This window comes from Myiozetetes cayanensis, unplaced genomic scaffold (assembly GCF_022539395.1).
Source record: "Myiozetetes cayanensis isolate MyiCay16 unplaced genomic scaffold, myiCay2020 scf12, whole genome shotgun sequence".
NCBI classification, from domain to species: Eukaryota; Metazoa; Chordata; class Aves; order Passeriformes; family Tyrannidae; genus Myiozetetes; species Myiozetetes cayanensis.
The window spans coordinates 4,621,421-4,641,584 of record NW_026086826.1 but is presented as its reverse complement, the minus strand read 5'-3'; the positions used below and the strand labels follow the sequence as shown (position 1 = coordinate 4,641,584).

Genomic DNA, 20,164 nt, shown 5'->3' with positions numbered 1-20,164 from the left:
TCCGGCTCCACACTGAACCATCTGGGCTGAGTGTACACAGCAAGGAGCTGGCAGCCTGTTCTCCAGGGGAGGATCCTGAGGCTGGAGCTGCTTGTTTCACACCCGGCTGTGGTTAGTTAAGGATGTGACCTGACCACTCCCTGAAAGGAGATTACCTCCCCATAGCTAATTTCAGGGTAGAGTCTGTCAGGATGTCTTAAGACGCAAATTTGAACTGAGGCTAATCTCCTTAATTTGTTAAGTTTTGTAGGGCAAGAATCCTGCATGAAGTTTTCTGCCTTAATATTGTGTTGTGGGCTCCAGCTTGCTTGGGAGAGTTATATTGCAAGGAACAAAACAAATATGGCCATGTGAATTGAGTCCTGGGGTGGGGGGAGATTGAGTTGGTAATAATAGATGGGAGAACAGTGTGCTGGTAAGGGGAGAGGTGAATGTGCAACACCCATCAGTATTTTGATTGGAATTTGACATTAGACTGGGGGGGGTTGAGGGGTTAAGAGCCACCCAAAGAACTTATGAGTGTTTGAAAGGTGTAAGCACAGGCACTGGAGAGGAACTTTGTGGCAACACCATTTGAAATGGTCTGTGTTCTCCCTCCCCTGTACAGAGTCCTTCCAGCACCACCCCTCCCATCGAGATCTGCTCCTCACGCCTGACGAAGCTGATGCGCCGGACCACCGATAAAAAGAGCGAATTCCTGAAGGCACTGAAAGATGATAGAAACGGGGAGATAACTGAGAACAGGGAATGTGACAAGCTGGATGATGTAAGATCACTGTCCTTGTATATATGATCATAATGAGTTAAGGAGTTGGAGACTGAAGAAGCCCCGAGCAGTGTATGTAATCCAGGGCTGTGGAGGAGGAAAGGCGTGACTCCCTCTGGTCTGGCACACGTGCCAGCAGATGCAGTGCTCAGCACTGTGATGGAGGGAGATGGGTAACATAGAAATGCAAACGGATAAGTAATAAATGAGGTGGAAGGGAAGGTCACAGACATTGAAGGTAATCTAAATTTTTTGCAAGGATTCTCTAAGGAGTGGAACAATACCATATTCTTACATCTCTGTTTTGCTTTCCAACTTCCTTGTCAATCTGCATTCACGGGCAAGTAGAACTCTGTGCTTGTGAAAGGGGTAGGGTTGTGGCTTAAGCCTCAGAGGCTCAGACCAGACTCCTGAACGCATAATCTGTGCCTTAGTGTGTATGTAAAGCGTGTCCTTAGGAGCATTTAATTCTGGTAGTTTTCTTGCTATCACTCTGAAGCCCCTGTTGGTGGCTTTGTGGTGCCAGCACTCACAGCAGCACAGTCCACCAAACGTCCTTCATCGCGCGTTGTGCTGTCACGGCCAGGTATGAGTCTGTGCAGCCCTTATCAGCCAGGCTCTGTAAAAAAACACAGGCTCAAGGTGAAAGGCTTGGCTGGACTTTCAAAGGCAGGAGCTTGAACTTGGAACTGTGCTTTTGTGTGTTGGCACGCTCTGATGCTTTTATTTTTCTCTAGATGGAGAGCAACAGCACACCAGAACCAAAGGAAAACTGGGACGAGAATTGCCATCAGAATGGCCTTTCTCTCCCTTTGCCGGAGGAGGGGGAAAACCTCTCCCATTCGCTGGAAGCAGAACACAGGTGAGTAAATGGCAAAATAAAGTCTCTGAAGTAAGGGAGGGCGAGTCCTTGGGCTGCGTGAGGAGAAGGAAGTTATTTCAAAGAAAACTCTAATTTTTGGGAAGCAGCAGTAGCTTTGTGTGTGCATGGAGCAGGAGGTGTGTGGGCTTTGTAACTAGTGCTGAACTGGGCGGGGTCTTACTGAAAATAAAACAAGACACCAGTGACAGGTGAGCCAAGGCTTTACCAAGGTCTGTAATTAAATTCCAGTGCTGCTTTAGTGCCACATCCCCGTGTGCTAATGCTGCCTCGATATTTAGTTGCCCATACTGGGGGTCAGCATGAACCTGGTGTGATTCTCGTTAATTTACAAGCAGGTGTCCTGAATGGAATTTGGTTTGAGGACACACACACCACACTTTGTTTGCATTTAGAATGCTCCTGTGCTGCTTTACATGCTGCAGAAGTGGAGGAGAGCTAAGAAAATATTTGCCTGGTATCTCAATCTGTATCTCACATCAGTGAGTAAGCACTGTGAGCATCTGGTGCAAGCGGATAGTGAGGTTTAGGAGATTCTAAGCTGTGATACTGGTTTGGTTGCCTCGTGTCCTCCCTCAGTGTCCTTGGGCTGGAATTTCAGATCCCTGCCTTCCACCAGGCTGGTTATGTACCCATTGTACAAGACTGCTGATGGTTAAATACTTGTAAAAGACATTGAAAACTATTGGGTAAACCCAAAAGGTTGTTGAAGTGGTCTCTGATAGAGAAGATTCCCTGGTGAATTCGGGGTGATTTAGTACAAAACCTCGTGCTTCACAGACAAAGGGTTCTCTCCTTCCCCACTGTTCCCTCACTTTAGTTCCCACACCCCTTTTATTTTCTCCACAATCAGGTTACTGAAAGAAATGGGATGGCAGGAATATCCTGAAAATGATGAAAACTACCTTCCCCTCACGGAAGATGAGCTTAAAGAGTTCCAGATTAAATCAGAGCAGGTATGTTCACACCTTTTGCCACTTGTCACTGTTCTTCTCCCTCTCCCTTCTCATGCACGAGTCCTTTGTGGGATCATTCTTACGGATGTTCAAGAAGACAAAGAATTGAAGTGAGACTGTAATAGAATTGATGGCTCTGCATTATCCCTGCAGAGTGTGTGTATACACAGTTAAATAGGTAATTTGTGTCCACACACAGTTACTACCCACAAGTTTACTTGTTTTAAAACTTGCTTTCATTCCTACAGCGAAGAAGAAATGGATTTGGGAAGAATGGATTTCTTCAGGGCCGCGGCTCCAGCCTGTTGTTCCACTGGAGAAGCACTTTTAAGACAAAGATTGAGGACTCAGACACAGAAACTAGTAGCAGCGAAACGTCAGATGACGATGCCTGAAACTGGGCACAATAAAATTAAAATAAATAAAACCAACCCAATAAACTCAGTTCATAGTTCAACACGTGTTTGGGGTTGTATAAACTAAACAGAGTTTATTCTGTCTCCAGTCTGTTCAGTTTTTTTCTTTTGTTGTTGATACTTCATGCACAAGGGAAATAATTGTATCCCAAAGAAGAGAGAAAATTGGCTTCTTTAGCTTTTTCTTTTGGTTTTGCCCTAATGCTTACTAGAATTTTGTGCAGCTAGCAAATTTTGACAGAAATCCCTTGTGGGGCAGTGCACAAGTTCAGTCGTGTGAGCAGGACACAAGTGGCTGACTGATCTCTGCAACAACAAGCTTCTAACAGTGCCGCCGCATTGCCCAGTGCCGCGCGGTAACGGTGTGCTAAAACAATCATTGTCGATGACAAAAATGGCTTTTGAAGTTCTAATTATGTTAAATTAATGCTAATAACATGGATATTTTATTTTATTTTATTTTTTTCTTTTGGCGGCTCGGGGAGCTTCATCACTTAACCAGGCGTTTGTGGTTTTCTTTTTTTCTTTTTTTTTTTTTTTTTTTTTTGGGTACAGCTGTAAAATATTTGGATATAGGAATTGTTTGTGTTCTTCTTGCAGCCTTGATATTCAGGGTGGATTGTAAAATATAAATTTTTTGTGAGATTTCAAAGATTAAGATTATTTTGATAACATTATTTACAGATTTTAAAAAGTGACTATCACATTGAGTCTGTATGAGGGGGAAAAACTACTGCATCAAAAATAACTAACTTGGAATAAATATTTTGCATCAGTTTGCCAATTCTAATTGTCTTTCTTATGTAAGAAGAGCTTTCCTCTAAGGGACCTGAAACTCTGGGGGTTCAATAGCACTGGGGATAAACTTTTTCTTCTCCCACTCTATATTTCCACTTGGCAAACATTGCTGTAGCGCTCAGACTGCAGGAACTGAACTCTTCCTGTAAGAAGGGAGAGGGAGAACAATGCTGAGATGACAGCCCGTGCTTGGGTGTTGTTTTTTTTTTTAAAGAAAATAATGGCAATTATCTCCTACTAAAGCAGTTTGCTCTTTTTTTTTTTCCGCTTCATACAAAACGGTGAAGCTCGACCGGTCGGTGTCACTTGTTCCTAGTGCAATGCTGCTGTTTATGTTCACAACGTGGCAAGGGAATGTCTGAATCCAAAGCTGTTTTCATTGAAATCTTTTTTAAAAATTCATGAAAACATTTCTATTAGATTAAAAAGAATTTTACAAACAACTCAGTTGTGGCCTAAGCTATTTTAGTGTCTGGTGTAAGTTCAGCTTGTGCACAAAGGTTTTGGAGTGGAAGGCGCTCGGGTGTTGGGCAGTGTTTGCAAGTGGGTTGGATGGAGTTGCACAGCGAGAGCGAAACCCTGGGCCTGCTGAGCTGAGGGGGTTTCACACGAGGTTGTTGTGCCAGTGTGTTTTTAGTCCACTCCTGGCCAGGCAGAGAGGAGAGAGGTGTAAGAAAATTGTAATCTTTAGCCACAAATCTTTGCATCTGGGCTCAAGAGAGCACTGTCAGCATTATCAGGTATAACTGTGCTACCTCTGCTTTTCAGCTCCTACCACCACAGTGATGCTGCCTCCGCAGGGAACCCCAGATGAGAGGAGTAATGTGGCATTTCTTCATCACTGCCTTCTGGAAACTGAGCTCCAGGGGCTGGGTCTGCCTTGGAATGCTTGGGGAAGTGCTGGGACTCCTGTAAGACAGACATTTTACAGATTGCCTCGTTCTTTTTGAATGTCTTTGTGCTTAGGTCCCATCAAACGTGGCTTTTGGCTGGAAAAGGCCATCCATGTTTTAAAAAGTTTAACTTTCTACATCCATTTAAATCAAATTATGCAGATCTGTTGTGTGCACTGTTGGCAAGAAATGGGGTAAATTTAAAAACTCCCTCACCTTAAATCCGTGCTGACAGCCACTTGGAACAGAGGAACTGGATTGTTGAGGAATCCCTGCCTGGACTGAGGGAGCAGTGAGGTCGGGGGGGACCTGCAGCACCCTAGGGAGCGCCCGTGGGTGCTCTGCAAGGACAGGTGGGTGCAAGGATGGAAGGAGGGGAGCTTGTTTTGGGAACAAGGGCAAGGCCCAGACACCTGTGGCATGGAGAAGGGGCAGGAGGGGTTTCACCTCTGTACAGTTTCCTCCTTCAGTCCTGTGGCGCACGGGTGGGAGCTGCTGCAAGGCGGAAAAGGAGCACCCCGAGGCAGAGAATTGTTTGTAACCAGGGCGGGGAGCTCTGGGGGACCACCCTCATCTTGTTTTCTGGGGATTGCTCAGGTGCCCAAACGATTTTTTTCCCCATTCCAGTGCCCGTGGTAACAATGGGAATGGCCGAGGCCCAGGGTGCGGCCGCGCTCCCTGCCCGGCCCAGCGTCCAGCATAGCAACAGCGGCTCCAAACAGCGCCAACACAGCCGGCAGGTCTGAGCCCGCACCCAGCCCTCTCCCTGGCAGGGTGGCCCCCCCGAGTGACCCCCACCCTCTCTGCTTCCCAGGGTGCCGGGCATGGGCAGCTCCCTGTGCCCCCGCTGCCGCATGGCCTTCAGCTCCCGGCCGCTCCTGAGGGCGCACCAGGAGAAGCTGTGCCTCGGCATCCCGGAGCCCGGCAGCTCCTGCCTCCATGGGGGGAACCCTCTGCCTGTGCAGGGCACATCAGGAAGGCCACAGGACACCTCGGTAATTCGGAGCTGGGTCTGTCACAGAACGGGGAGGGGGAGGAGGGATGAGGATGGGGACAGGGACGGGTGCTGGGCTGGAAAACAGCATCTTGGCCAGCATGGCTGCTGGATCCAGCTTGGCCTGAGCTGGGGCCACGCTCTGCCCTCCCACCCCTGCACCACGCAGGCAGCCCTTGGGGCTTATTTTACCAAAGGCAGAAAAGTATATGAGTAAGTGGGGGGATTTTTTTTCACCCTTTCCTTCCTCTTTTTGTCTGCGAGGTCGCGGTGTCCCAGCATGGGGACGGCCCTGAGCCACACCATCACCCTGAGCTTCCCGGGGTCTCAGCGGCTGTGTGGGGACAGCAGGGACCAGAGTGGGCACAAGGGGCTCCCCTTGGGGTTGTGCTCACCCCCCGCGAGAGGGCCCTGCTCCGCACGGCCGACCCCGGGTCCAGGAGGCCCCCGGCGGAGGTAGGGTGAACCCCCGGCACCTGTGGGCACCAGCACCCCCACAGCTCCCCACACCCCACAGCTGGTGGGGGTCCGGCCCCTCCTGCTCGCTGAACCCCCTGTGCAGCAGGGAGAGCCCCCCCAGCAGCCGGGCCCGCCACAGGGACAGCAGCAGCCACCACAGGGACAGCAGCAGCCGCCACAGGAGCTGCTGGAGGCCCACCAACGCCAAATGGCCGAGATCCGGGCCAGGACCCAGCAGCTGGAGCAGCAGAGGGAAGGTACGCACTGGCAGGGTTTAGGGGTGATGGGAGGCACGTGTGGGGTGCAGCGACCCCCAGGGAGTGGGGCTGTGGGGGCCGTGCTGAGCCCCCCTGTCCCCTCACCGTCCCGCAGGGCTGTGCCGGCAGCTGGCGGCACTGGGGGCTGTGAGGCCCCAGCCCGAGCAGGGGGAGCTGGGGCTGGGCCAGGTCCTGCAGGCCCCGAAGGAGCAGCTCAGATGGGTGCAGGCGGCACAGCACAGGTGAGCCCCAGCCAGGGATGGGGGAAACTCTGCCACCTCCAGGGGAGAGCCCAGTGGGGTGCTCTCCATCAGGGAGCCTTTGGCTTCCTCACACCCCCATTTGCCTCCCCAGGGCCACCCTCCACCTCGACACGCTCCTGCCACCCGCGGGGCCACTCTCTGCCGAGGCCAGGTGAGGGGCCGGGGGCCAGGGCAGGTCCAGCAGAGCGTCCCGCCCAGCCCAGCGATGGCTGATCGGGGACTCTGGCAGGGCACTGCGACTGTCCTACCTGCGCGCCGGAGGACATGACCCAGCCATCCTGGACCAGCTGCTCCAGCTCCAGCTGGAGGCCACGGTGCTGGAGAGAGGAACCCCAGGGCTGCGTGGGGGCAGGAGGATGGGTAAGCCCCAACCCCAGCCCCGTCTCCCTGCAGGGACCGTGACTCCACAGCCGGTACCTGAGGCACCCCTGGCTGTGCCAGCAGAGCCCCCTGGCACTGGCACACAGGGTCTGGATGCGGCACTGCTGGCTGTGGAGCTGGAAAATTGGCGTCTGGAAGATGAAGTGTTGGCGCTGAAGGTCAGGAGGGAGAGGAGAGCCGACGCTGGTAGGTGATGGGTCCTGGGGAAGGGGGTCCCCAGCTGTGCACCCCACAGCCCCTGGCTGCCTCTGGGGTTGGACACAACTCATGGACATATGGGCAGGGTGGGGGGGGTACAGCTGCACAGCCCAGGGTGGGGTCTCTGCACTGAGCAGGAAGAGTCCCAACACCCCAGATCCTGAACAGTGGCCTGGTCAGATGCTGGGGAAAGGGTTGCTGGGGGAGTGCAAACCCCACAGCAAGGAATTGCTGTCCCCAGGCTCGAGGGTGGCTCAGCAGCACTCGGAGGAGCTGGCCCAGCTCCAGGCAGAGGTGGGGATGCTGCGATGCCACGCAGAGCAGGCGGGGCCACGGCTGCCCCCACCCATCCTCCCACCCCCTGTGGCCCCCTCACTGCCACCAGCCCTGGCTGTGCCAGAACTTTTTATGGTAAGAGCCTTGGCCCAAGGCAATCTCTAGTTCTCCAGGGAGGGGAGAAGAGAGATGGGAGAAGCTGCCACCTGGGATAGGATGAAGGGTGTGGAGGTACAAGCTTGGGAAGATTTGGGAACAGCAGCCTTGGCTGCAGCTGGGGATAGGGCCCCTGGAGCAGGTGAGTTCCTTCCCAGTGATGGAGCAGGGCTGTAATTTGCTCTGCACACTCAGTGCTGTGACAGAATGGCCAGGCAGCTCCTGCCTGTGCCTGTAGCAGGACAGTGTCAGGACCGTCCTGCCCTTGAAACCAATTTTTTTCATTTCCCAGGAGCCCCCAGGCCAGCGCTGGGGCCAGGCAGCCCCACAGCCCACGTGCCCCACGGCCTCCCCCTCAGCCCCTTTGTGGCCCTGGAGGACCCTCCTCCTGCTCAGGAGCCCCCAGAACACCACAAACCTCCACGAAGGTGAGCCAGGAACGGGCCACACTGCCCTGGCATCCCCTCACCACCCTGGAGGGGGAAATCAGGGCTTTATTAACTGTTAGGGTGATGAAAGGATGGCAAAACCTGTGTTTGAACTTCAGTTCAGCAAGATGGGGCTTGGGACTGACTGGGTAAATGGCACCAGGAACCCAGTGCTGGGGGGGAGAAGCATTTGGGATCCCTGCTGGGAGCAAGCAGAGAGGGTCTGGGCATTTTGGCAGCATTAGGCTGACCCCCAGGCCAGCAGCCTGAGTTACACAGCTCAGCCTCCATCTCAGGCTGCTCTTTGTGCCCCAGGACCGAGCCCACAGCCAGATGAATGTTCCACCCTGCTTGCAGTGGTGGTTTGAGGACAGGCAGAGAAGCACAATCACATTCCCTATGGCTCAGCTTGTTCCATCAGACACATCACCACCAGCCTTTTGTAGGAAAAGCCTGACCAGAGGCAGGCACAGCTCAGCCCTGGCAACCAGCAAAGCCCAGTACCAGCTTTCCTAAGTGTCACAGGCCACGTGCTGTGTGTTTAATAAATGGTTTCAGCCCATTGCTCTTCCCTTCTTGGCCCTTCTCTATGTATAAACAGAGCAGGCTCCCATCTCCACCTGGCCCAGAGGACAGCCCTGCCCTGCCTGGAGCCACCACTGCCTTCATATCCACAAGGTCTCACTGCACAAAAGGGCTGAGCTAAAAATCCACATCCAACACCATCCAGGATGTTACAAAGCTCTTCCTCAGCCTTTCCCCCCCACTCTTTAGGCTGCTCAAGGCTGAGGGAGGCACCCCCAGAACCCAGTGTAGGCTTAGCTGAGACTGAACCCAAACACAGCCCCAGCTGTGACCACAGAGCTGGTGCACCAGAAGGAAAAAAGGTCACATCTAGACTGTCCCCACACACGATCACAGTGAATTTCATTCACTGCTCTTCCTTCCCTCCAAGCAGCCAGCCCTGCCTGCCCCATCCCATCCTCTGCTCCTGCCTCGTGAGGCGGATGTGGATGGAAATGCTGAAGCTCAAGGGACCAAGAGCCCAGCACTGGGCCAGGGCTGAGACCTGCACCCCAGGGGAACAGGCCAGGAGCAGAGGCTGGAACCTGGCACAGGAGGAAGGTCGGGACAGGGACTATTTGCTTACAATCTTTATTGAAGTCATACAAAAGTTGCCAAAAAGTGAAAAAATACACTATATACAAAACCATTTTCCTTGTAAGGAGAGGAGTGTCCGAGGTTAAAGAATTATCATACTGTGCTTTCAACTGCAGCCCCTGATTCTGCTTGTGGCCTTTTCTCTGTCTAAAAGAGAAGAGAAGGGTTTGTTTAAAAAAAAACAAGACACTGCCTTACAGCACCAAGTCATGCAGCAGCCCAAGGGTTCTGTAATGTGAAGATTTAACTGACTACATGAGCTTTGCTTGTCTCCAGAGCCCAACACCACCCAAAAGCACTGACATGAACAAGTGCAGCCCAGGGGTAGGGTAATAAAACCCAGGAGTATGAAAAAATGGGGGAAAGACTCTGTGCTGGAGTTTAGCCCAGCTTAAACTCCCAGAAGCCATCTCTGTCCCACCCCAGAGGTGACAAAGCTCCACAGCTGGGGCTGTCCAGCCCACACAGGGTCAGGCACCACAGTGCAACATGCATCCTGCCCACTGGGAATATTCCTCATCCCACCAGGCAACAAAACCAGCACATCTACCAGGCACAGAACCATCCCTGAACAGAGTGTGGAGGGGAAATGAAATAAAAAGCACAGCCCAGACTCCTGGCTCAGCTGCCCACCTCCTCTTCCATTTTTGCTGCAACCTCATTTCCACTGGGGGCAGAATCCCCACCACCACCATTGACAGCCGGTTCTGGTTTAGATTTCTTGGCTTCGTTGTCTCCCTGGTGAGTCTCCTCCTCTGGTTTCCTCTGAAGACAAAATTGTTTATAGGCTTCACTAAGTACAAATTTTAAAAGTTTTAATCTTTTTTGAGAAATTCAGCATGAGAGGTCACTGCACGTTATCCACCCAAGCTGTGCTTGCCAGGCTGAGGGCAGACACCTCAGTGTCAGGGTTTAACTGAGCTCTGAGGCTCTGGCTCCAAGGTCTCAACCACAGCAATCTCCAGTGAGACACTCTTTGGGTGCCAGAATCTTTGGGTGCTGAATTATCCCTGATTACACTCTGGCAAGGAAATGCAACCACTGAGCCCAGTAACAGTTCCAGGGTAGGTTTAGGGCAGCTACAACACTTGAAATCACCTGTGTAAAGCAGTTCTGAGTCACTCCAGGCACACCTGAACTGACAAGAGGCCAGGCTGTGCCACGGCCACAGGCAACATAAAAACTCAAGTTCCTACAGGGGATATTCTTATTTATATCAACAAACACCTCCAGAGAACACACACACCTTTAAAGGAACAGAGTGCTCAACACCTCATCTCTGTAAGAGACCATTTATCATTAACATCACTCTGGCTTTGCTGTTTATTAACCCCAGGTCTCCATTTCCTTTTGGAAAGAAGGGAACCCAGCCCAGCCTGGTTGCCTGCCCTTTCCTTGAGACCTGCAGGTGACCCTGCTGCCCTTGAGGGTCCTCAGCAGAGGAAGCCCTTGTTCAGAGAACACCTGCAGAAGCCACACAACAGGGTCAGAAGTTACACCAGGGTCAACAAGTTATGATCAACAAGTCATTTCTGGACTCACCTTTTTCCTGACTAGGTGAGAGATGTCTGTAACACACTGAGATGCACCATCAGCCGCTTTTCTTACTGGAATCTGTTACAAGACAGACACTGACACGTGAGCAACTGCAACCAGTAATCCTTAGAGCAGACAGGAATTAACAACATCCACCTTAAATTAACTTACCGTGGAAGCAGAACCACTGTCCTCACTTTGTGCAAAGCCAGATGTAGTTCCCATCTTAAGAAAAGCAGAGGAAGCAGTGAACAGATTGTGTGCAGACCATTCAAGCAAGCTTAGAAGGGGACAGAAAGCCCAAGCCCTTTAAGTCCCAGCACTGCACTCTGCACTTCTACACAGGACAGACAACATTATCTCCAGCCCTGACACATTAAATGCCATAGAAGCCTATCAAATTCCCATTTAGTTTGGAACAATCACTGTCAGGGTACTTACTAAATATCCTCTCTTTAGAAGTCAGCTGCCTCAGTTTCCTTCTCAGAATCACAGCCTGTAACACCTGTGAGCAACCACCAGCCCCTGATCAAGTCCAAGCTCCTCCCATGACTGATTTACTTAAAGTTCCACTGGAAGAATGCTGGGTCAAAAGGAAGCCACGGGACACACTCACCAGAGTTGCCTTCAGTCCCAACTCAGCTACTCTTGCACTCTTTTGAGACTCCTTTGAATCTTCTATCTTTTCTTTAATTTCAGGAAGCAATCCCTTCAGCTCTTCAATCTCCTTCTCGTCCTCAGGGGACCCACTTTCTGCTTTCTTTATCCTCTCAGTCAGAATTGCTGGGGTGAAACAGTTATCAGGGCAAAACACCTTGAGACACAGTAACTGTCCAGTTATCAACATCCAGAGACAGCTATCTGCTAACACACACCATTTCCACAATTCTGCTATGGGTGTGGTCCGCCTGTCACCGCCTGCAGAGCGGCAGACACCGCTCGGCAGGCAGGGAGCACCACTCAAGTCTGCTCTGCCTTGACAGAACTCTGACAGAGCCTGAGAAAGCCACTCACCCAGTCTCTTGTCGATGACCTCCATGGACTTGCCGAACTGCAGGACGGCCTCGTCAAAGTCGCTGTTGTAGTGGTAGGCCAGGGCCAGCTGGTAGTGGCTCTCGGCCAGCAGACGGTCGTGAGCCTCCAGGTACTTCTGCTGCAGGGCCAGGCAGGACTGGAACTCCTCTATGGCCTGTGTGTAGTTTTCTAGGGGAGAAAAGCCACGAGGTCGTCACAAACGACGCCGATTCTCCAAACGATCCCAGCCCCCATCCCATCACTCCATGTTTTGTTACATCCTGCACCCTCCGCAAACAGAACGCGGCAGTCGAGGCCAGAGCTGCTCTCAGGTGATCAGCTGACAGCACCGCCTCCCCCTCAGAGATGCCTAGTCCAGTTCCTTAACTTCTCTCAGGAGTGTTTTGTCTACTTCCAGCACAGTCAAACCAGGCACTAAACCCTCCAGTTTAACCTTGGTACCACAAATTGCATGTGGCAGTTCCCAGCTGCAACACGGACCTGGAGCCAAGGACAGCCCCCTGCCACCCTCCTGCCAAGCTCTCCACTGAAGGTGCTCCAGTGACACAAGATAACCCTCGATTTGTAGCCCTGTTGGATCATTTCCAATGCCTGGCCCAGAGAAGGAGAGTACACTTGGATTTAACAAGATCAAATCATGTTTTTAAAGGAAAGGCAGGTGAAACATCAGAAGGCACAAACCTGGGGCTTGCTTCCCCCTCCTTTTTTCTCCTGTGTAACAACAAGAGTCTTTCCTCACTACACCTGAGCATTTTGGAAAGTCTAAGTCAACCATTTTTAATTTGCAGTCTTTATGTTCTGACATGGCATGGTACTGGCACCTCCTATTAATTAAGCTCAGTGACTCTCTACTTCAATAAGTCTCTTCTAAGTTCATAGGCAAGGTTTCATTTTCTTACTCAAATTTTTCTTTCACTGCTCTGGAAAAGCACAATTATCTCATTTAAGGCACCAACTCAGTTCATCCATTGATGCCAAAGCTTCTCACATGGCTGCAACTACCATGATAAGCCTAATTTGTTTTCATCCTGAGTGCCTTAACTCACCTCTGCTCAGTTTAAAGTACAAAACAGAGTGTCAGAAAGTGGAACTGAACACTTTGCACATGAGAATTAACTTACCAGACTCAATGCTAACTTCTCCTAACTTCAGATGAGCTTGAGCTGCATGGAGCTGAGCTTCTTTTGTTTCTTGTCTAAATCAAGGAAAAAAAAGAAATAGTTTCCAGGTCCTGATCAGAATATGCCACATTCACTAGCTGGTTATGCCACCCTCCAATTTACAGTTTCTCTGGCATATACCCAAATCAGAACTCAAGTCTTTACCTCTTATAAATGACTTTTGCTAACTCCAGCATGTCCCAGGCTAGCTCAAGATTTCCAATTTCATCCTCCTCACTTTCCTGTAAAGACCAGAAGTTCATGAGAGATTAAATGCCTTGGTTACCGATCACATCAAACACCGCCACTAAATCCCTAAGAATTCCTTCAAGAGGTAAACAGTTTACCACTAGAAGGAAAAAAAGAACAGGACTATGCAGAAGAGGTTATTGCATCAATCAAGACTCTGCCTGCAGTGAAGATGGTTCAGTGGAACATAAACTGTCTGTTGATATGGCCTTATTAATTTTTTTCCCCCAGAAATATCAGGGCACCAAGCACCAATATTATATTACCTCAAGAGGAAGATTTTGTTTAAGGTGCTATTTAGATCTTTTTTTTTTTTTTGTAATGAACCTTTGAACTTTATTAGAGTAGTCTGAGGAAGGGACAATCATTTAAAGACAGTTATCTAGAATGCAGCTCTCCCTGCCTGCCCCTGCACTCCAGGCCACGTTACTCAGCAGACCAAAAGAATCTGCTGAACAAACCCAAGTTTACAGACACACTGATCAAGATCCCACAGTGTGGACGAGGTGCAATTCCCTAGGCAATACTGGCTTTCAAAAGTAATTTCCTACACAGAACTAAATAAAACACAAGTGAGCTTTTATAACACGATCTTTAGGGTAACACTGCACCCTCCCCTGAGCGCCGCTATCAGAGCTCAGCACCCTCACCTTGTCTTCCACTGTCAATTCATTCTCTTTATCATCTTCAGCTTTATCGTTTTCTTTATCCTCCTCCTCAGATTCTTCTGCTTCTACAAGGCAAGTAGATGGATGAGAACACTTGTTGTTACTGGGCTTGCCTGACGTGGAGTCGGGCAGAATATGTTACATCCAACCCTCATCCTTCCAGTGACAGGTTAGAGGTGTGATGCAAGAAGAGCACAGATACATTGAATTCTCAGCAGCAGCAGCAGCCATCTTGCTGAAACTGTTCAGCACTGTAGACTAAAGCAGTCTGTAAGTTCAACTTCTTACTGCCTACAACAGGGACTTACACAGAATTTAGCTCTCACAAGTACACTGTGAGCTCCCACTGAAGCCACGGGGTCCTGAGCACCCCAGAGGAAATGGGCAGCTGCTCAACTTCATCCTCCACAAAACAAGTATTTTCAGCAAGATAGCTGCCAAGCTGCACACAAATTAGTTCATGTTCCTCATGTCAGGGATTTAAGTGGCAATGTTATTAATGAACCTCCTGTTGTGTAGCACTAATCTGACTTCTGATACCCTGCAGGAGCATCATATTATCTATTCTGCCAGCAGAAAACTTTTTGGGAAAATGTGCAGTGAAGGAGCACGGCTAATAACTTCAGAGAACTGGCTGATCTGAGTGCTGAAGTCACACAACTCCTGTATCACAATCCCTGGCTGAATTCCAGAACAACAGGAGCTTGATGGGGTGGGGATTAGGGAGCCTGTGAACTCGTCTGTCTAACTCCCAAAAAGCACACACCTACCACTGGCAGGGCCAAACCTGTCAACACGAGGACACCTCATCTGTAAGTGAAACAGGAGATGTCAGGACATTAAAATTTTAGTAGTGGGAGGAGTGTGCAGTGACAGCACCAGCCCAGGACATTCAAGAGGGTCCTCACATTTAAAAGAACTGGGGGAAAAAGGCAGCAGTATGTGCACATAGTCAGCCTTTCACAGGACAGTGAGCAGGTAACTACTCTTAGTTTATGTTCAGACACACTCTCTCCCCACAGGCACCTTGTTAGGCTGCTGCTCCACCACTGAGTGTTCACTGTGCTTAGCAGAACAAATCCTTTTGGTGTCCACAACTATTTAGCCTGAACATCTGCCTCTCCTGAAGCTGAGCTACTGACAGGCAAAGCTGCAATTATCAGCTCATCAATTAACTTGTGCAACAGAAGGCACCAGCCTACTAAGGCCACGTCCAGTAACACTGCAGCAAGGGGTGCAAGTCTTGCTGGGTTACTCGAGCAAAATCCTGAAAACAGCTATGATAAAGCAGGGATGCAGAGGGCAGAAGCTGGACAGCTGGAAGACTGTACCAGAGAGCAGCAATAAGCCTTCAGCAAATCAAGTTTAGGTTTGCCAACTAAATTCTCACTAGAAATGGACCACCAGGAAGACTCGAATGAAGAGTTCCTTCCCTCCACCAAAACCGAATTTACTGTTTTGTTACGTGTTCAGCTATTCTCATTTTTTTCATCACCTCAGGCATAACCAGAGGCAACTTGTGCTTCAAGTTATTTGGAGGTTAGTGCAATAAACCCCGATGCATGCAAGTGAACATCCATTCAGTATTCTCCACCAGCCTGGCCATTACTTACACATTTCACAGGGCTGTCAGTTTGCTTTCAAGTCAGATTTGCTCTGCAGTTAGTTAAGCGTTAGTCTAGAGAGACTGAGGCTATTCACTATTCCTTGAAACTTTACTTGGATGTAAAGTCCTTCAAGAGGCCCTTTACTGTGCCTTTTCCTTATTCTAAGGCAAACAGAAAATTCTGAATGGAACACTTTTTACCCATTGTTAGCCAAATCCATCAAGTCATCCACCCACAAGTACTTTTCTCCTCTCAGTGTTACCTTCTCCCTCTTCCATCAGGTCATCTTTCTCTTCTTTTTCTACCTTAGCACCTTCACCCTCTTCCACCAGGTCATCCTCCTTTTCCTCTTTCTCTACCTTAGCAGCAACTTCAGCCTTTTCTTCCAGGTCATTGGGTGGCTCTTTGCCCTCTGTGGGCACAGGTTCCTTTGTGGACTCTGTCTCTTTAGATTCATCTGGTTTCTCTTCCATAGCTGTCTCTACTGGCTCTTGTTTCTCTTCCACCTTCTTCTGCTCAGCTGCCTCTGTTTCCCCTTCTGCAGCTTCTTTCTGTCCCACAGCAGCTGCTGCCTGGGCTTCTGCCTTCTCTTCTGCTCCTGCCTTCTCTTCCACAGCAGTCTCTACCTGCCCTTCTCCAGCCTCTCCCTTCACAGCTGGCTCTTTTTCTGTTGCTTCTGCTGCCTGTTCTCCTGCCTCTCCTTTCTCTTCCACAGCCACTTCTCCCACTTCAGCCTCTTCCCCAGCTGCCTCTGCCTCCTTGCCTGACACTTCTGTTCTCTCCTTCTCCTCAGTTGCCTTCACCACCTTGTCTTCAGGCACTGCTTTCTGCTCTTTTTCTACCTCCTTCTCTTCCACAGCTGCCTCTTCTTTCACAGCCTCCTTTTCCACAGCCACCTGCTGCTTCTGCTCTTCTGAAGTTTCTTCTTTTTCCACAGAAACCTCCATCTTCTCTTCAGCCTCTTCAGGCTTTACATCCTTGTCAGCAGTTGCTTCTTCTTTTGGTTTCTCTTCTGCAACCTCCTTCATTTCAAGATCTTCCTCTTTGATTTCCTTCTCAGACAGTACTGGAGCCTCCTCTGCAGACTTTTTGGCCTCTTCTTTTTCCCCCATGGCGTTATAAACCTGTTCTCTCAACTCCTCCCTCGCTTCTTCTACATGATTGAGGAAGCATAAACATTCCTTCGAGTTTAGTGATAAAGACATTAACTGACAACACCACCCTCAGACCCTCCAGTGTGTGTTGGTTTGTTACCAACTCGGATGACACTCCTTAAAAAAGCTTCATTTTCCAAGGACAAGGAATTAGGACACAACCAACAACAGTCGCTCTGAGCTAAGCAAACCCCTTCCCCAGCATTGCAAGCGGCCGCTCAAGCAGTGCCAGCGATTTTAGTCACAGCTAAGCAAGAGGTGCCAGTGTTTTAATAGCCTGGATGGACAGGAATTCCTGTGTCATCTCCAGCTGCAGGCAGTATAAAACAGTTACTGTTCTTGGACTTTGTTTACAGAGACTCTGACCTGCTGGACTACACACACTGTACTGCTACCAGGTTACAAAGCAGTTCAAGTCAGCGGTGAAGCTTAGGAAAGCAAGCTTGAATGCAGTGTTTCAGGACACAGACACCTGGTGACCCCTGACACGTGCTTTCAGTGACCAGCTCCTTGCAGATGTTTTACAGGTTTTGCTCATCTTAAAGCAAGACTTAAAAAAAAAAAAAAAAAAAAGACCACCAAAAAACCCAGTCCATTCAGACTGCCAAGAGCTTCAACAGAACAGTTCAGGCTACCCAAGATACCAGTGGACTAAATTTGGATCCTTTCAGCAATGACATACAGTTTGGTGCCTCCACACCAGGGCAGGCAGCTTTACCTACCATCGACAGCTGGCAAGGCAGAATCATCATCTGCTTTTTCTCCTTCCTCTTCCACCTGCACCCCTTCCAAGGCATTTCCCAGCACACCATTTTCCATTCTGAAGGGAACAAAAGCTCGTTATCCCTTGGCTCTTGCGATACATCCCCATTTGAACTGCACAAGCTGCAGTGCCACAGCCCATCCCACCCAGGGCAACCCTGTAATCACATCCTAGGGCAACCCTGCCCATAAAGGAATGAAATCCTGTGACACCAGACAGACTCTTCAACAACTGACAAACTGTCACCATACCTTGCCAACTCCAGAGAGACTTTCCATAGTAAAAAAAAGCTTCTGCACACTCATCCGCTGTCTCACCATACTTCTTACCCCTACAAAAACAATGAAGAATTATTTGCATGTGCCTGCTTTAGATTTTGATACATGAACTGGAAAGCTGAATTTTTGCTGGACAGGAAGAAATCAGTTTCTTGGCTCCTCTTTCATTGCTTCAAACCAATAATGAATGCTCCTCTCACTTAGCTTTCATGTGGCTCTCAAACACACGCAAAGGGAATTAATCTTTAACGCAGAAAGTACCACTCTGGTACTGAGACTGATCGAGGCTGGTGAACATGTTACTAGAAAATAACACTCTCTCACTGCTTTTATATTAAAAGAGTCCTGCAAAACAAACTATCAAATCCCTTTTCCTCTGCAGGGAACTGCACTGGCAATTACTATCAGAAAAGCCATCTAAGCTGCACACCAGCATGTCCAGCACCTGGGGGAGTTCAGTTTGTCCCCTCCTCAGTTCTATCGTAAATTACAAACACATGAGGTAAAAATCCCAACCTTTCCCGCGTGAGCCACATCAGAACAGCCAAGCTGAAGCCCAAGCCCTGCAAAAACACCCAGAACGTTCTGCTACTCACAGTAAACTTGCAGCTTCCTGGAATGCATTAACAGCAGCCGGAATATTTCCCATCACCAAGTGCTTCTGCCCCAAACCCAGTAGTTTCTTTGATTCTCCATCCACGTCCATACTGGAGGAGGGGAAAGAAGTCAAATACAGGACACTGTTAGTTTTCACAGTCAGTTCATAGACAGCTCTCAAAACCCAGTCAGCTTTATGGAAGAGTGAGTTGCATAAGTTACAGGGGTTGGAACTACCAGCAGGGATTTGCTTGGCTTTGTTTGTTTAAATGGGGAACAACTTATGGTTCCAATAACCAAGAGATGACAGGAAAATCCAAACCAACCACTGCAGAAAGTATCAGAACCTGGTACAGCAAAGGGTGCTAAGGAATGCACTTCAGGAGATGTACAGAAACATGCCACCAAGTGCCACAGTGTTTCACCAGACTCCAGTGGTGGCTCAGTCAAGAGAAAGAATAAGCCCAAGTTCAGACTTTTCATAGCACAGCACGATGCAGCTGAGAAGAATGACAGATGCAGATCTTAGTTTCCATTCAGTGCATCTTGCACAGCTTTATTTCCAGAAGGCTCTGCCCAGCACAGGATCTCAGACTGGGACAAGAGAGTATTGTCACATGGCAGCCTGTGCCTCCCCAGCACTAACAGACCAAGAACTTCGAGAACAGCTGCTATTTGTGTATTTGTTACTCCTTGAAATGGCTTTGCTGCTCTAGATTTGTGCAAATCACGGGTGAGCACAAGTTTTCAGCACCTACAGCACCCACATCAGTTAAACCCCAAGCCCAAGCACGTGACTCGAAGGGTGACCTTTGTGTTTCAGCCAGTAACTCCTGAATTCCACATTATTTGGCGACCGACACTCCTGACTCCCTCACCTCTCTGTCTTGTCTGTGGACGTGGAAGGGGCTGCCAATTCCTCTTCCATCCTGCAAACAAAACATCGAGCGATTCTTTTACAAGCGCTCACCCACCCCACAGCAGGAGGGGGGGTCAAGCGAGGGGGGAGCGCTGGATTTCGGGCGTCCGTGCCCGCGGGGCGCTCTCGGGTTCGGTGTGCGGGGTTCGGGCCCCGCGCAGACAATGGGCCTTTCCCGCCCTGCCCGGCCCCGCCCCCAGCCCTTGGCCCCGCCCCCCGCCCTTGGCGCCAAACCCCGCGGCGGCTCCTCACGGGCCGCGGGTCACGTGACGCCCCTCCCCTCCCGCGGCGTCGCCTGCCCCCAACAAATATGGCGGCGGCCGCGCCGCGGTCACGTGGTGGCCCCGCGCGAGCCGCGCGGGCCCAGCTGGCGCCGGAGGAGCGGGGAGCGGAACGTACCACCGGGGCGGGGGGGGGGGGACGGGGCCGGTCGGTACCACCGGAGCGGGAAGGGGGCGGGGAGGAAGGTACCACCGGCGGCGGGAGGGGCGCGGGGGGATGCAGGTATTACCGTCGGTGCAGGGGAGCAGAGGGGACAGGCGCGACATCCCGACCGGCACCCCAGCCCTCCCCCAAGGAAATCCTGCCCACCGCCTCACTTACCCCCCACCCCTCCGGGCGCGAAATGTGTCCCCCGCTCCTCTGCTACCCCCTCCCCGACACGCACACACCGCGACCGGGGCCAGCCAGGCCTACCTAGTCGCGGAGGCCGGCGCGGGCTCAACGCAGGGGGGAGCGGCGACGGCCGAGGATTGCATAGAAGCTGCTGGAGAGAGGGGCGGCGGCGGCAGAGTGCAGCCCCCTGCCCCTCGGGCCGCCTATATACCCCCGAGGACACGCCCCGGCCCGCCTGGCGGCGCGCGCGCGCCGCGGGGGGACTACCGCTCCCGGCGTGCCCCGCGCCCGCCCCGCCGCG

At 50.7% G+C, this 20,164-nt stretch overlaps 3 protein-coding genes across 4 annotated transcripts in view; 1 reads left to right on the top strand and 2 right to left on the bottom strand.

Moving 5' to 3' along the window:
* GPBP1L1 (GC-rich promoter binding protein 1 like 1) overlaps positions 1-3,802 on the top strand; it is a 30,716-nt gene extending 26,914 nt beyond the window's left edge. Inside the window, exons 9-12 of the mRNA XM_050306658.1 lie at positions 608-766; positions 1,504-1,628; positions 2,500-2,602; positions 2,851-3,802. Coding sequence (XP_050162615.1) covers positions 608-766; positions 1,504-1,628; positions 2,500-2,602; positions 2,851-2,997 — 534 coding nt within the window. The 3' untranslated portion in view covers positions 2,998-3,802. The remainder of the gene's footprint in view (positions 1-607; positions 767-1,503; positions 1,629-2,499; positions 2,603-2,850) is intronic.
* Positions 3,803-9,260: 5,458 nt separating this feature from the next.
* On the bottom strand, positions 9,261-17,713 carry LOC126635613 (nuclear autoantigenic sperm protein-like). Of its 2 annotated transcripts, XM_050307007.1 has the most exons (12): positions 17,706-17,713; positions 17,414-17,511; positions 15,800-16,690; positions 13,913-13,995; positions 13,179-13,255; positions 12,975-13,048; positions 11,833-12,021; positions 11,435-11,601; positions 10,990-11,043; positions 10,825-10,896; positions 9,916-10,047; positions 9,261-9,429 (listed from the first exon to the last, which is right to left on the bottom strand). In XM_050307007.1, exons 2-12 carry the CDS (start codon positions 17,508-17,510, stop codon positions 9,376-9,378), a joined length of 1,890 nt encoding a protein of 629 aa, XP_050162964.1. In that variant the 5' UTR covers position 17,511; positions 17,706-17,713; the 3' UTR covers positions 9,261-9,375. The 2 variants fall into 2 exon arrangements, with proteins under 2 accessions (XP_050162964.1, XP_050162965.1); XM_050307008.1 differs by lacking the exons at positions 9,261-9,429; positions 9,916-10,047; positions 10,825-10,896; positions 10,990-11,043 and adding an exon at positions 11,053-11,323.
* LOC126635655 (nuclear autoantigenic sperm protein-like) lies at positions 17,625-20,091 on the bottom strand. The gene is made up of 5 exons (XM_050307076.1): positions 19,945-20,091; positions 19,208-19,258; positions 18,329-18,439; positions 17,706-17,785; positions 17,625-17,635 (listed from the first exon to the last, which is right to left on the bottom strand). Exons 1-5 carry the CDS (start codon positions 20,004-20,006, stop codon positions 17,625-17,627), a joined length of 315 nt encoding a protein of 104 aa, XP_050163033.1. The 5' UTR covers positions 20,007-20,091.
* Between the last annotated feature and the right edge of the window lie 73 nt (positions 20,092-20,164).

What these genes read in the sequence shown, in the direction of transcription:
- LOC126635613 (XM_050307007.1), bottom strand. Translation starts at nt 17,510, where the DNA reads ATGGAAAATGGTGTGCTGGGAAATGCCTTGGAAGGGGTGCAGGTGGAA. An exon ending in CCTGATGGAAGAGGGAGAAG is followed by an intron (nt 13,996 to 15,799) that starts GTAACACTGAGA and finishes CTTGCCTTGTAG; the next exon opens with AAGCAGAAGAATCTGAGGAG. An exon ending in CTCACCTAGTCAGGAAAAAG is followed by an intron (nt 10,048 to 10,824) that starts GTGAGTCCAGAA and finishes TTTTGTCTTCAG; the next exon opens with AGGAAACCAGAGGAGGAGAC.
- LOC126635655 (XM_050307076.1), bottom strand. Translation starts at nt 20,006, where the DNA reads ATGCAATCCTCGGCCGTCGCCGCTCCCCCCTGCGTTGAGCCCGCGCCG. An exon ending in TCCACAGACAAGACAGAGAG is followed by an intron (nt 18,440 to 19,207) that starts GTGAGGGAGTCA and finishes CCCCTCCTCCAG; the next exon opens with TATGGACGTGGATGGAGAAT. An exon ending in CAGGAAGCTGCAAGTTTACT is followed by an intron (nt 17,786 to 18,328) that starts GTGAGTAGCAGA and finishes TTGTTTTTGTAG; the next exon opens with GGGTAAGAAGTATGGTGAGA.